We start from the raw sequence: 16,528 nt of genomic DNA, 5'->3' as shown, positions 1-16,528 counted from the left end.
GGAGGAGGGAGGCTTGAAACATTTGCAGCTGCTGGAGGAAAAAAAGAGAGTGAAGTATTTAAAAAGATACATTTTACAGAACAATGGCTATACTCTTTCACAGTGAACAACACTATTCACATTACATAGCACATGTGAGTTTGGTACAAGGTCGCATTTTGCATCTTATATTGAGTGCCTGCGGCTTTGGTGTTAGCGATCACACACGCAGGGCCAGGCAATAGAATTCGGCTTGCAGGCAGCCACGGTAAGCCATAGTCTTTCGGCTTCTGCAACCTTCATAACAGCAGCGCCCTCCTCTCCCATACCAAGCAAAGTCCGTTGATTTGGCCATTTGGTGCTGCAGTTTTCCTGTTAACGTGCAGCAGCAGAAACCAAACTAACCCCCTCCCCCATCCAATTCTCTGGGATGATCGCTTTTCCCCTCCCCCCACCACCTGGCTGGTATCAGGGAAGATCCCTGCTAGCCAAACATGAACAGCTCAGCGCCAATGGCCCCCCGTCCCACCGCGTGGCTAACTGCAGGGAGGATTTCTTTTCAGCCACAGGCAAACAGCCCAGTAGGAACGGGCACCTCTGAATGTCCCCTTAATCAAATTCTCCTATTTCAACCAGGTTACCATGAATGATATCACTCTCCTGAGGATACAGAGAGATAAAGAATGGATGTTGCTTGAATGCCAGCAAACATTGGGACCATACGCTGCCAGGCTTTGTCATGCAATGATACCAGATTACTTGCTACTATCATGGCATGGTAAAGTGTCCTACCATGGAGAACGGAATAAGGCTGCTCTTCCCAGAAACCTTCTGCAAAGGCTTTTAGAGTACCTCCAGGACAGCTTCATGGAGATGTCCCTGGAGGATTTCCGCTCCATCCCCAATCACGTTAACAGACTTTTCCAGTAGCAGTACTGGCCACGAATGCATCCCAAGTCCTCAGGGCTACTCAATCATTAAAAAACGCTTGCTTTTATAACATGTATTATATTTAAAAAGGTACACTCACCAGAGGTCCCTTCTCTGGCTTCTTTGGGTTGGGAGGGTATTTCAGTCAGGGTGATAAAAAGATCCTGTCTATCGGGGAGAACGGTGTGCTGTGTGCTCTCCCCAAGCTCGTCCTCCTCCTCCTCCTCATCTTCCTCATCTGCAAAATCCTCAGCCATGGCGGAGAATACCCCATCATCAGAGTCCACGGACAGGGGTGGGGTAGTGGTGGCAGCCCCCCGTAGAATTGCCTGCAGCTCAGCGTAGAAATGGCATGTCTGGGGCTCTGTCCTGGAGCGTCTGTTTGATTCTTTGGTTTTCTGGTACGCTTGTCTGAGCTCCTTAAGTTTCATGCGGCACTGTGTTGCGTCCCTGCTGTAGCCTCTGTCCCTCATGGCCTCTGAGATTTTTTGAAATATTTTGGCATTTCGTCTTTTGGAACGTAGTTCTGATAGCACGGATCCCTCTCCCCATACAGCGATCAGATCCAGTACCTCCCGTTCGGTCCATGCTGGAGCTCTTTTTCGATTCTGGGACTGCATGGTCACCTGTGCTGATGAACTCGCCTGGCCAAACAGGAAATGAGATTCAAAAGTTCCCGGGGCTTTTCCTGTTCACCTGGCCGGTGCATCCGAGTTCAAAGTGCTGTCCAGAGTGGTCACAATGGTGCACTGTGGGATAGCTCCCAGAGGCCAATACCTTCGAATTGCGTCCACACTAACCCTAATTCGAAACGGCGATGTCTATTTCAGCACTAATCCCTTCATTGGGGAGGAGTACAGAAATCGGTTTTAAGAGCCCTTTATGTCGAAAAAATGGCTTCGTTGTGTAGACGGGTGCAGGGTTAATTCGGATTTAATGCTGCTAAATCCAACGTAAACTCGTAATGTAGACCAGGCCTTAAGAAATCTCCTAAACTGTTCTTATCCTTTATAGACTCAAGGGCTCTGCAGTATCAGTTCACAGACTCTCAAAATGGGTCTCAGCTGTATTAACTATTGTTATCATGCCCGTAATCTGCAACCTCCATCCGGAGTCCGCACATATTCCATGAGATCCGTTTCCACCTATGTGTCATTCATTAGAAATGTCCTCATCTCAGAATTATGCAGGGCAGCAATTTGGGCGTTTACTCATACCTTCACAGAACACGATGCACTTACACAACACTCAGCTTCCGATGCCATCTTCATCTGCACAGTGTTGATGTCATTACTAGACTCGACTCTGAAGCCCCAGTCCTCCATCGGGATACTGCTGTGGAGTCACCTCTAGCGGAGCAACTATAGGGACACTACTCGAAGAAGAAGAAGTTACTCACCTCGTGCAGTAATAATGTTTTTTTGAGATGTGTCCCCCTATGGGTGCTCCACAACCCGCCCTCTTCCCTCTATTTTGGAGTTCTCAATATGGGGCTCTGCAGTAGAGAAGGAACTGAGTGATTTGCCCATTCAGCATTAGATAGCCTCGAGGCAAGGCATGAGACCGGGAGAGTGCATGTGCAGGCCGAACAGATGCTGCTATCTAAAATCTTCGATCAGAGGCGTAGGGACACAGACACACCTTTTGTGGAGCACCCATGGGGGATGAAACTCGAAGAACCATCGTTACTGCAAAAAGTGAGTAACTCCCTCCATCCTCCTAGAGCTCTCCGCAGCTTTTGACGTAGTGGACCACAAGACACTGTTAGCCACCTATGTGGCATAGCAGGAGTAGATAGCACAGCACTACAGTGATTCCCATCTTTCCTGTCTAGCAGAACTCCGAGAATGGTGATGGATAACTGCTCTTCCTTTCCAATGGGCAGACCTGCAAGATCCCAGAGAGATCCCCCCTATCTCCCATTATTTTCTACATCTACTTTAAACCATTTGGAGAGGTAGTGAAATACCATGGATTCAGCTGGCAAGAATATGATAATGACACTTATCTGTGTGTATCATTCTCCACTGATGCAATTATGTTCACTATTAAGATGTCAAAATGAGATCAACTTTTGAATGCAGAGCAGCTGACTTAAACTCAACATGGAGAAGGCCAAAGTGTTGCTTTGAAGAACTAACTGGGTCACTTTTCCCCATCTTCTATTGAAGGCATATAGCTCCCATCCGTCAAGGTGGTGTAAAGCCTTGGGGTCCTGTTTTGACTCATAACTAAGCTTACATATGGATGTCACTGGGCATCCAAAAATGTCTTATTTCACCTCCAGCTTGCTAGGAAACTTTGCCGCTTTCTCCTAAACAAGTCCTCAGGCACTTATGACCCAGGCACTTATGACCTCCAGATGTGATTACTGTAATTCACTGTATCTGAATGTGAAAATAATGCATAGATCCAGCTGATACAGAACATGGCTGCCCCCTTCTCCATGGTTTAAGCTGCCGTGAGCAGTTAAAGTCCATGCTCTGGTCTCTGCACTGATTCCCAGTTAATTTCTGATACTAGTTTAAGGGCTTGGTCCTAATCATCAAATCAATTAATAAATCAAGCCCTATTTACACTAAAGAATTAATTTTGTTCTGTGAACGTCCCTGATAGTTGCATTGCTTTAGAACAATGCAGATCACAAAGACCAGACAAAAGTGCCTGAGGGCTGGGACAAAACAGCCGCAGTCTAAGGGGTCAATATGGGAGGAACTTCCAGACAGGTGAAACAAATCCAAAGACTGACCATCTTTAGGAAATGCTGCAGAACCTACCTTTTTAATGAAGGCTTTCCAGCATGCCCAGTATGACACTCACAACACTGATATTCCTTCTACCTCCATCCCCAAATAGACTTGGTCAACCAAACAGAAACTAACAGTCAAAAATTACCCCAAGCAGAGTTTTTACACTGAAAAGGGAGAAGAGACAGAAATTCTGTGAAGTCCACTAGGGACTTCATTGCTGCTAATAGATTTTACTTGAGAGATGCTCAGATACTGCACTAATGGAGAGATGATATAACACCCGGAAATTTTAGCCTCCAGCTCTCCCCTGTGAGAATGTATGGTTTAACTAACATCTAGGAAAATTAAAATTTTGTTTCCTTGAAATGTTAGGTCTCCTTTTTTCCCCTAGCTGTAACTAAGAGTCTCTCTGTCTCTTTAATCTAAAATTGTAGCAATACTGTAATTGTATTTTCTTGTGTAGCAGACCATTTGGCAGGACTACTATAGAATTTAGCTACTTCAGTTCATCTGTGCTTCCAAATCAATATGGAAGGAATTTGCTTCAGGACTTTTCTTTTTTGTAAGAATTCCAAGGGTTTAGGTATTTTCCACACACAGATTTGGTTTCCCATCTTTTTTTATAAGCCTGTCACACACTGTGCAGTGTTTTACAAGAGTGGATTCAATTCTTCCACTCACTGTTTGCTCACATTGTTCACATTATCCAGTCACCCTTCTATCTTGGTAACATATTCATCAAGATAATTTAGTCTTATAAATAAAATATCAAGTTTGTCTCCCATAAAAGACTTTTTGTGAGTCCATCTGTATTGGTGAATAACTAATGATTCTCAGAGTTCTCAGATAGAACTTTTCTTGTTTACTGAAGTAGGGGAGGAAAAAGATGGCTGCTGCAATGAGTCCTACATAGAGAAAAACTGAAATACATAGGTTTCAAAGTGATTCACAAAGGAGGGGGGAAACGGAAGTACTGAGAAGTTAAGTTGCTTGCCCAAGATTACTTAACACACCTGCATGTGGGATATATACATACTTCTCTGTCAAAGTTATTTGATCCAAACATTCACCTTTAAGGCACTGTTGGATAATTAGAATAACATGAAGCAACAGAAAGCTATAACTTCAGACAATATCTAAATTAAAATTTTATAGGTGATAAAATGATTTATTGGTAAATATTGACAGAAAGCATTACTGTCAATAATAGGTTAATAAACAAAAGAAGCTTACAGTGTCATTTTCAAAGCCATATTTTAAATATGATTTGAATAAATCTAGTTATGGTAAAATCTCAACCTACAATGTTGCATACAGGAGTACAAATTCAGTTCTCATTTAGTCAGTCTTAACTGCACAGTAAATTTAGATCAGATTTACACTGATGTAAATCGGAGTAGAATTTGTCTCAGGGTCATAAACTGGGGGTCAGTGTTCTGAGAAGAACTGAGATCTGTCTGGATTCAAGCACTGTGACAACACTTCTTCAGTTTGTTAATGCTTCTTTATATCACTTATATAGCTATATTTAAAACAGATTCTGGTTTTGGTGATTGATAATTTTCTATCCTCAGAATTAGACTACATCTAGACTGTGATGAAAACAGCACCTTATGAGAAAATAATACATAACTATAAAATACTCCAGATATCTTTCAAGGGCATTTGGATGCTATTATTGATTACATTCACAGACTATAATAACTCTTCAGTAGAGCTGGCTGAAAATTTTCTAGTGGAACAGTTTGCTTTCAGGAATTGCCAATTTGAAATATTTAATGGGAACATATCTATTTTGTCAAAAATTTTGATGGGAAATTATTGAAATGTTTTGTTTTGATAAGGTCAAAACATTTTGTTTTGATTTTATCATTTTGACTTGTGGGGTGTGTGTGAATGAAAAATTATTAAATTTAAACAAAACATTTTGACCTTATTGAAACAAAATGTTCAGTTCATTTCAATGTTGCCAAAACAAAATATTTCAGAACTTTCATTTTGCAGTAAATTTAAAAATTTCTAATATTTGTTCTTATTAGGAGCAAAAGAAATTTCAAAATATCAGAATTTCCTGTGGAAGGGAAATTCTGTTTCCCAACCAGCTGTATTCTTCAGATACTTAATTATGTAGAATAGGTAAACCATTCAGATAAATTAAATAACTGAGGATGGGAATAGTTTCATGCAGGATTATCAACTATCTCTTTTTTTTTTTAAAACTAAAGGATTTGTGTACTTTTTCATTTAGAAATAAAACTTTTGCAGGCCTTTTCATTTTGTTTCATCTTCCCTTTATCTGATGTTATATCCTTCTTCCTGTGTGTCAGACTTTCACTCTCTCTTTCTTCAGATCCTTCCTCAAATTCATTTATTTTGCTTTTCTTTCCACCTTTAACCTCTATTCATTTCCCTTTTCTCTACCTCATTCTCAGTGTTAAAAATATCAGAATGTATAAAGCTCATTTACATAATTTACATTTACATAATGCAATTCATATCATATTTATTTTAGCCTTTTTTCACTTCCTTTTCTATAATTTCCTTTGTTTTCTATGTTTTCTTGTTTGTTTGATGTGGTTTTAAGCTCTTTGGTGTAGGGACAGTGGTTCTGGTACTGATCTCACTCATATCAACTGTACCTTGGTATAGTCCAAATGACTTCCTTAGTGTTATTCCTGATTTAAATTAGCATGAGACCAGAATCAGGGTGTCGTCTTCTGAGTTCTGTAAAGAACCACACAAAATTACAGTGTTTAAAATTAATAAAAAGGAGTTTTGCAATTTTGGAAATCAGTTAAATTATACTAGTGCTAAATAGATGTGAGATCAAAATCAGGCTTATCATATTCAACTTGAATATAAGTGGCATATAGCAAAGTTGATTTTTAATCATAGTATATGGTTCAGATTTTTCTTCAGTTGGAATTATTGTATTTTCATTTCACTGACATTAATCACATCAAAATTCTAGAGGAAAATACATATAAATTGCAATAATTCTAAAAGATTATGCAAGAGAAATGTTTACACAGAGCCTTCTTTAGGAATATTTCCATTTATTTGCACACTACCTATGTTTGCTTCACTATGCTAAATTAATTACATGCTTTTTTAATATATTTCAATTGGTCAATAAATGTGGTATACAAGTACATTAAAATGGATTGCTTTAGAGCCAGAATTTTCCTATTAAGAAAAGCCTTGAAAATCCAATGTGCTGACAACTATAATCACAGCAGATGCATTAAGTATTATTATTGCATGTTGCACCATCAATTATGTGTCGTAGTCTCTGCCAAATATTAAGTATTTTGACCTTTGATATTAATAGAGAAGGATATAAGGGATACATAAAAGAAACTGTAAATGTAAAGCATGGGAAAACATGTTATAAACTTAATTTTGTTTATAGATTTTTTTTAACCTTCCAGATATTGTTTTTCTGTTAACTATAATTTTATGAAATATTTAACATACTACAGAGTTGGAATACCACATTATGAATACATCTATTTTATAGAACAAAAAGTTTTCCAAAATGTAGGTAATTATATAACAGCTTTGGAATAAGAAATCAAGCCATATACTTTCCTGTTTCACAATGCCACTAAGATACCAGAGTGATAAGAACTGTAGAAATATAGATAGGTAGGTCTATGAGTAATTTACTGTGAGGATAGTTTATTTACTACGTTTTGTTACTTTATTTAGAAGGAGAGGATTTGTCATTTGATTAATTTAGAGCCCTTTTCTCCCTTACTCCTCAATAAACCATGTAGATTAAAAGAAATGAAGTGAGCATCTTCTTGTGGGATTTCCTGCTCATACTTCTGTAGGAATTGTTCCACTCCACACAGTCACTCCTGATGTTGTAAAGATTTATCAGTGAAAGAATTTTTCCGGCTTTGCCTCCAAAATGTAACCAGCTCTTACTCAGTGTGATCATACAACTATGCCCAGGGCTGGCCTGAGTATTTTAGGACGGGTCAGTGAAATGTTTCCTTGGACTTAATTGTCTCATTTACATAATAGAAAGAGAAAGGAAAGCATGGTGTATATAGGTAGTATTCCCCCCTCCCATCTAGGAGCTAGGGCTGGGCCCTACCCTCTGTTGTGTGCAAGTGGCTCCTACTGAAATCAGCGGATTGCTTAATAAATCGGAAGTCACAGTCTGGCCCTCACTGGTTTAGAATTGCCTTTATCTAAATAGCTTGATAATGTTATGTTATTTTATGGCAACATAACAGTTGTTATGTTTAGTACAATGGTTTTATTTTAAATTTAGGATTACATCTAAAAGTTCATTTGAGAATAACTAGTATGGTGTAAGTAATCAAATATCCAAACTTTAATCACTTCCAAACCTTGTTAATCTGACCTAGCATAACACTGTTAAACATAAGGGCTCTATTCATTAATTTACAGTACATTTCTGTTCTTACTTGGTTTCTTTTTTGTTTTTGTTTTCTTCATGTTACGCTTTCCGGAACAGTTATGATGTTGATTTTCATGAAGCCAAACTACTTAGAGATTTAAAAGTATCATTTCTGGTATGCACTATGCTACAAGCAGATGTACAACCAAAAGCAAAACAAAGAGCCTAGATAAAAAAAGAGTTAGCTGGTTTATTAGATTAATTAACCAAAACCAGTATATGTAGATTTTTGCAAATGTCCAGACATTAGTTAGAACTGCTTTTATAGTTCTGGCTCTAAAAAAATGCATTTATTTAATTTTTTTTATACTGAATACTTTTTCCATTATCAAATATTGCTGTCAGTATATTCCAACTGAGGGTTCCTTGGCCAATTCAATTAATTTTAGAAATGCAGTTGACACCCTCATTTAATCAAGTGGAAATTAAGATTTAGTTGTGTGTACAATTTGGTAGTAGCATCTGTTTGATTGCTCTGCCAGAATTAAATTTCTTAATGCCTCTAATTGTCTCATTCAACGTGAACCAGTTATAAATACTTGCCTAATTTGCCGCAGTTCAAAACTCATGCCTTTTACAGATTAATAATGACTGCAGCAAGGAGAGATCAACACACATTTTGAAATACATTTGCAGACACATACCAGCAATAAATAGACAACCTTCCTTTTCTTTCTCCTCTAAATTGTTAGTGGTGCTTAGGAGGGCTCTGGTTACAATACTGAGTACAATATGTGTACCTTGCTATTCACCCTTGCTTCCATTCTTTCTTCCCTTGTCAGGCTGAAGAGAAGAAATAGCAAAAGCCCTCTAGTGACTGAATAGGTTCCCTACATTGTACTTGTAAAACTGACTTAAAACATCAGTTGCTTTAAAGGGAAGTGTGTTCATTAATTAAGCTCAATAGCGAGTGATTCCTAAGAACAAAAACTGTGATTCTGTGGTCATTCTAATTACTCACTTGCAACTAGGACAGTTGTAGGCCCAGTTTCATGGATTATTTATAGAATAAACTAGGTATAGTGCACTAGAAAACTTCCCTCTGCTATACTGAAAATGCGTATATACTCCCTGTGAATCTATTTTAAACACTCTCCTAGAATTTGGGCAGTTATACTGGAATAATCTTGTTGCACTTCCTCAGCAAACATCAAGATCGTATTCTTCTTCTCCATCAAGACTTCATTTTGCAGTAAATATGTACTGCATCTTATAAATATATTGTTTTTTCCTTTTGCCCACATTTGAAAAATGTGTACATGCTTCATTATGTTCTCCTTTACATGAACACTTTAAATTGTAAACACTATTACATTAACCATACACATGGCCTTCTGGAAAATCCATGAGGAAATGCATTTTTAAAACAATATTTCACCACATTATCATAGATCAGGACTTGAAAATTATACTTATCAGGAGTGAATACGCAACTTTCTCTGGCAATTGGAGCTGTAATATTAAGCAATCCATTTCTGTAGATTTTAAGTTTCAGACACACATTGCATTTCTAGCTCTTGACAGAATCATAGAAATGTAGGGCTGGAAGGGACCTCAAGAGGTCATCTAGTCCAGCCAGCTGTGCTGCCGCAGAACCAAGTGACCTAGAACATCCCTGACAGGTGTTTGTCATGCCTGTTCTTAAAAACTTTCAATTAAGAGGATTCCGTAGCAGCTCTTGGAAGCCTATTCTAGCACTTAACTATCCCATAGTTAGAAAGTTTCTCCAATATCTAACGTAAATTCCTTTGCCGCAGATTAAGTCCATTACTTCTTATCCTACCTTAAGTGGATTTGGAGAACAGTTGGTCACCATCCAGGATGGATAAAAATCAATGATTTTTAAAAAATGGATTTTTTAAATTTAAATTGGATTTTTTGAGGAAAAAACCGATCTACAGATATCTTTGAGCTATCATGTAACTTAATTAAAGCTATCTCATCATGGAATAGGGATTATAAATTCTAATTCTATAGTATGAGACAATATATTCATGTAATGTTTAAGAAAAGTTTTGTAAGTGAGTTCCAATAGTTCATAGATTAGGGACCCAATCTTATGAGGTTCCACAGGCTTCTGTATAGATTATTTAGGTTAATCTTTCTATCTACCCAATGGGACTCAGTGCTCAGTCTAGAAGATACCATCAGAGATGCTAATTTTGCAGTTCTCAAACTGTGGATTTGTGTCTCCAGAGGTTACATGCTTGTTAACAGCAAAAATGTTTTAAAATAATACATAGATGTGAGAAATAACAGACCTCAACTCTATTGTCCCTCTGAAAAATTGTGTACACAGAGTCAATCCCTTACCTCTCTCTAAAAGTGCAAAGTTTCAAAAATTTCAGTGAATAGAAGATTGTTGGGGGAAGAATAGATCTGGACAAGGAGAAAAAGTCTGGAGATAAATGTGAGAAGCGAGGGACATATGCTTTTTTGTTAAAATGTTATATGTTTGCTGTTGAAGAAAAAAATCCAGAATATTTAACATTGTTGTTTTAGTTAAACAAAACAATTTACATGTCTCTCTGGTGATGTTCTCCTCCTAATACAGCAAGGCAAGAAAATCCTCCAAATATTAATGATTAACCTGTTGAACTGGAGATAGTTCACCTCCCAGTGACTTCATAAATATCTGCTTCAATTACCTTTGGTAAATTAAATAACCAAATCATTCATTTTCTGATATAGCTATAAAACTAATCTGAACAGTTTTCAAAATAAATCACTGTTCAAAAATGTATAGTGTGTATCTTCTAAAAATGAAACCTATATCAATCTCTGAGTTGTGAAGAATATGTATTAAGGTTATAACAACCAACAAGAATGCTCGTTTATGTAGAAAACCCTGTTTAAATAGAGTCTTCCTGAGCAGTGATTTAAATCATGATTTAAATCAATTTGATTTAAATCAAATCCACCCAGTCACCATCCTCATTATAAGAGTCTTGAAATATGTTAAAGGCTGTTTTGAGGTTCCCCGTCAGTCTTCTTTTCTCAGTAGTATGGGTATACAGAGATAAACTTCTGAATGTAAGTGAACCAGGGTGACTTCCTAAGGGTATAGCTATACTACAAACCTAAGGGTATGTCTTCACTAACTGTCTGATCAGTGGACAGCGATCGATCCAGCGGGGATCGATTTATCGCATCTAGTTCAGACGCGATAAATCGACCCTGAGTGCTCTCCCATCGACCCCTGTACTCCAGCGCCACAAGAGGTGCAGGCAGAGTCAACAGGGGAGCGGCAGCAGTTAACTCACCATGGTGAAGACAACATGGTAAGTCAATCTAAGTACGTTGACTTCAGCTACGTTATTCATGTAGCTGAAGTTGCGTAACTTAGATCAATCCCCCCACCCCCAGTGTAGACCAGGGCTTAGTCAACTTACATTAGATTGACTTATAGCCACCACAGTAATTACTGCAGTGTTGCATGTCTACACTACCCTCCTTGGGTTGGTTGTGTGTGTCCTCACCAAGAGCACTTCCACTGACGTAAGAGGGGCAGGGCGGGGAGCTGAGAGCCCGGTCTCTCAGCTCCACTGTCAGCTCTGTAAATGAGCAAAAAAATCTGTTAGTTTTGGCTCTGGTTTTTGCTGCTGGACAAGGGGTGGGCAAATTACGGCCCAGGGCCCATATCTGGCCCTTCAGACATTTTAATCTGGCCCTCAAGCTCCCGCCAGGAAGCAGAGTCCGGGGCTTGCCCCGCTCCGGTGCTTCAGCCGGGGAGCAAGGTTGGGGGCTTGTCCCGCTCCGCTCATACCATGTCTCTGTGTGGCTCCCCTCCAGCTCCTATATCCCCTCTCCAGCTCCTATGCTTAGGGGCAGCCAGGGGTCTCTGCACGCTACCCCAGCCTCAGGTGCCACCCACGCAGCTCCTATTGGCTTAGAACCACAGCCAATGGGAGCTGCAAGGGTGGTGCCTGTGGACAGGGCAGTGCTTAGAGCCGTCTGGCCGCACCTCCATGTAGGAGATGAAGGGGGGACATGCCGCAGCTTCTGGGAGCTGCTTAAGGTAAGTGCCGCCCATAGCCTGCACCCCTGAGCCGTTTCCGTGCCCCAGTCCTGATCCCTCCCCCTCCGAACCCTTCAGTCCCAGCGTGGAGCACCCTCGTGCACGTCCAACCCCTTATCTCCACCCCAGAGCCCACACCCCCAGCTGGAGACCTCACATACACACCCACCCACACCCCAACCCCCTGCCCCAGCCCGGAGCCCCTTCCTGCACCCTGAACTCCTCATTTCTAGCCCCACGCCAGACCCTGCACCCCCAGCCAGAGTCCTCACCCTCTCCCGCATCCCAGCCCCAAGATTCATGAGCATTCATGGCCCCCATACAATTTCCACAACCAAATGTGGCACTCAGGCCAAAAAGTTTGCCCACTCTTGTGCTAGAAAAACGAATTTAGAAGACCTTTTATTACCTGAGGTAACTTTTTACAATTTGATGTTTGAAGCGAAAATGAATGCAGTGCCTCCTGTCTCATCTTGGTATATGATAGACCAAGTTGGAGGAAGTGGGGAGGAGGTGGGCTAGCACAGGGCTTGTAGTGTAATCCAGCCAAGTCTCCAGGATGCAGGTGATCTTGGGTACTTCATTGCTGATTTTTTGTTGGTGTATTGTTTATAGGTGACGGATCTTGCATTGATCATGAGAACATCATAACGCCCATATTGGGTCAGACTAACGGTCTACTCATCCCAGTATCCTGTCTTCTGACAGGAGCCAATTCCAGGTGCTTCAGCGGGAATGAACAGAACAAGCAATCATTGCGTGATCCATCTCTGTTGTCCACTGCCAGTTTCTGACAGTCAGAGGCTAGAGATACCCAGAACATGTGGTTGTATCCCTGACTATCTTGGGTAATAGCCATCGATGGACCTGTTGTCCATGAACTTATCTCATTCTTTTTTTTAACCTCACTATAGCTTTGGCCTTCACAACATCCCCTGGCTACAAATTCCACAGATCGACTGTGTGTTGTGTGATGAAGGACTTCCTTTTGTTTTAAACTTACCGCCTATTAATTTCAGTGGCCCCTGGTTCTGGTGTTATCGTGAAGGAGTGAATAACACTTCCTTATTCACTTGCTCCACACCATTCATGATTTTATAGACCTCTATCATATCCCTTCTTAGTTGTCTCTTTTCCAGGCTGAAAAGTTCCAGTCTTTTTAATCTCTCCTCATACGGAGCTGTTCCATACCCTTAATCATTTTTGTTGCCCTTGAGAGATCCCTTTGTAACTCTTCACAGTCTGCTTTGGATTAAATTACCTTGAGTTATTTTGTATTGTCTGCAAATTTTGCCATCTCACTGTTTATCCCTCTTTCTGGATCATTTATGAATATGTTGTATAGCACTGTTCCCAGTACAGCGCTCTGAAGGAAACAACTATTTACCTCTGTCCATTCTGCAAATTGACCAGAAACTTTTTAAAAGACCGGAAAAAAAGGATAAAAATAAATGATCTATGAGAGGGCCTCTCCTCTTATCCCATGACTGCTTACTTTGGTTTAAAGCCTTTGGTGAAGGACCTTCTCAAAGGCTTTCGGGAAATCCAAGTACACTATATCCACTGGATCACCCTTGTCCACATATTTGTTGACCCTCTCAAAGAATTCTAATGGATTTGTGAGGCATGATTTCCCTTTACAAAAGCCTTGTTGACTCTTTCTTCCCCAACAAATTGTGTTAATCTATGTGTCTATTAATTCTGGTCTTTACTGTCGTTTCAACCAATTTGCCTGGTACTGAAGTTAGGCTTACCGGCCTTTAGTTGCTAGGATTGCCTCTGGACCCTTCTTTAAAAATTGGTGTCACCTTTTCCAGTGATCTGGCTATCATCCAGATATCCTCCAGTCATCAGGTACAGAAGCTGATTTAAATGACAGGTTACATATCATTCACTGTTAGTAGTTCTACAATTTCATACTTTAATTCCTTCAGAACAGCATCTATTTTATTTCAGGTAACTTTGGGTATGTCTACACTGCAGATACCCAAGGCTGGCCCACATCAGCTGACTTGGGCTCGTGCTAAGGGGCTATTTAATTGCTATGTAAACATTTGGGCTCAGTCTGGAGCCCAGGCTCCAGGATCCTGCGAGGTCCAGAATGTCTACATTATAGGAGGAGCTGGGTCCCAGCCCCTTTAAGGGCACTCAGGCTTTGTTGCTGCTCCTAGGGGTTGGTGGCATGCGTAGCAATTAGAGTTGGTCCCCGATGGAGGGAAGAAAGGGGGAGAATACTTCGTATCTCTTGTAATGAAGAATAAATAAGACTAATGTTCTCATTCATTCAGTGACAAAGGGTTTTTCAGTATATATTAAATCTTTGTATCATATATATTATTCCTGCTAGTAATTGTACAGGACATTCAAAAATCATGAGTCAGGCCTCCAAAAAAATCATGAGATTTAAAAAAGGGTTCTTTTATTTGACTTCTTGATTTCTGAGCCCTTAGAGTGTGCTCACTTCAGGGGTTTCTCTGCTGCCTGGAAGGCTAGAAGGTTCTGTTTTGTTTTGTTTTGTTTTGTAATGGAAGATGAGTTTGTCAGCTCCAAGACCTGGGGTTTTAAGTAAAGCAATAAATATTGCAAGACTGACAATAAAATCACGAGAGTTGGCAACATTGAGAGCAATATTTTGGAACTGTGCAGGGAATAAAATATTTCGTATTATGTAATAGTCTTTAGTTTGTTTACATAAAGAAATTAATTCATGACTAAATCTTGCAGCCAATTTATGTAAGCCATATTCATTGCTAAAATCAATACTACTTGTCACAGACACCTAAAAGCATCCATGTCAAAATTGTGCAGGTTAGGATAAAAAATAAATTTGGCCTGTTTAAAATTGTTAGACTCTGATAGGGATATATTATTTTTAAACTACCTATTTTGTCACCAATATTTTTTTAATGTGGTCATTTCTTGCTGGGGATGCAGAAGACAATAGTTAGTGTATGTGTATGTATTTATATGTACAGAAGCAGTAGTTAATGAACACTGCTTATGTTGTCTCTAATATTGCTGTTGAAGGGCCACACTGTGGCCATTCCTGCATGCCCATGCGTGAGGAGTTGTTAAGACATCCCTCCCTCTCCTGTACTGGATACCCATACTGTGGGTAGCTGCATCTGGGGAGACGGCAATTTCCAGAGAACCATTATGTGTGGTTTTCTCCACCATCATTGTGCATGTGAGTACGAGTGGGCGGGGAATGGATGGAGTGTTGACCAGGTACGTTTTCTGCATGATGTATGGTGGTGGGGTGCATGTTCCCCCTGCAACACGATGGGAATCACAAGGCAGAATGTAATAGTCCTCATCTCTTTCACAAACTGCATTTGAGACAATGGAAAATCACACTGGCCCCCTACATGGAGCTTGTGGCAAACTGATGATTGACCCAAAACAAGATTGTTTTAAAGATACCTATGTTCATATCTCATTTATATTTGGAATGGGAAAAATTTATATTTACCAAATAGAGAATTACAAGATAGGGCTGATCCTACAATAACTTATTACCAAATATAGTGTTTACTACTATGAATAGTTTCATTGGCTTCAATTGAACTATTCACAATAGTAAACACTATGCTCTATAGCAAGTGTCTTCAGGATCGGTCCCTAAGGATGTACAAAATTATAAAAACCAATTTTCAAAAATTATCTAATTTCATTTTAACCCATTTTTGCACTTTCATCATTTTTTGCTTTCATGACATTTTGGGAAAACATACAAAATTTTACTTGCTCTCATCCTTTTTAATGTTACATGATGCTAGGTAATATACATATAATAATAAAATCTGTCTAATTCTGTTTGAAAAATTAAAGATGTTATTTAAAAATCATTCGGTTATCCATAATACAAAATGTAATACATTGCCTTAGCCTCCAAATTGTATCATGCAAGGGTTTACTTCTGCAACCCTTTTCTCACATGAATAATACTTATCTTTAACAATATGTTTGAGTAAGAATTAGTGATGAGAGAAAGGCATTGCAATATCAGACTTTACAGAACAACACTAGTGAAGACTTTTTCGCAAGAGGATTCTTAAGGGGGAGACTTGATTTTAGAAAAGCTTAGCTGTTCAACAAACTAATTTACAGCAAAACTTGTGCAATGCAGAAAGTAATTAATCTTGCATGTTTCTTTAACAGGCTCATGCAAGCAAAGAGCTGGAAGAGCAGTTGCGGTCTGTGTCCAGTGTGGATGAACTCATGACAGTACTTTACCCAGAGTATTGGAAAATGTTCAAATGTCAGTTGAGGAAAGGGGGCTGGCAACACAACAGGGAACACTCCAGCTTCGACCCAAGATCAGATGATTCAGTAAAATTTGCAGCAGCACATTATAATGCAGAGATCTTGAAAAGTAAGTTCAGGAAATAAAAAATTTATCAAATACTGTAAATC

At 39.5% G+C, this 16,528-nt stretch overlaps 1 protein-coding gene across 3 annotated transcripts in view; it reads left to right on the top strand.

Moving 5' to 3' along the window:
* Positions 1 to 16,528, top strand: part of VEGFC (vascular endothelial growth factor C) — a 140,124-nt gene that overhangs the window by 89,068 nt on the left and 34,528 nt on the right. For all 3 annotated transcript variants that reach the window (XM_077815495.1, XM_077815497.1, XM_077815496.1), the window contains exon 2: positions 16,274 to 16,487. In XM_077815495.1, the coding sequence (XP_077671621.1) occupies positions 16,274 to 16,487 (214 nt within the window). The remainder of the gene's footprint in view (positions 1 to 16,273; positions 16,488 to 16,528) is intronic.

Source organism: Eretmochelys imbricata, chromosome 4, assembly GCF_965152235.1.
Source record: "Eretmochelys imbricata isolate rEreImb1 chromosome 4, rEreImb1.hap1, whole genome shotgun sequence".
Taxonomy (NCBI): Eukaryota; Metazoa; Chordata; order Testudines; family Cheloniidae; genus Eretmochelys; species Eretmochelys imbricata.
Note: the sequence above shows the minus strand (reverse complement) of the source record. Positions and strands in the feature narration are given on the sequence as shown.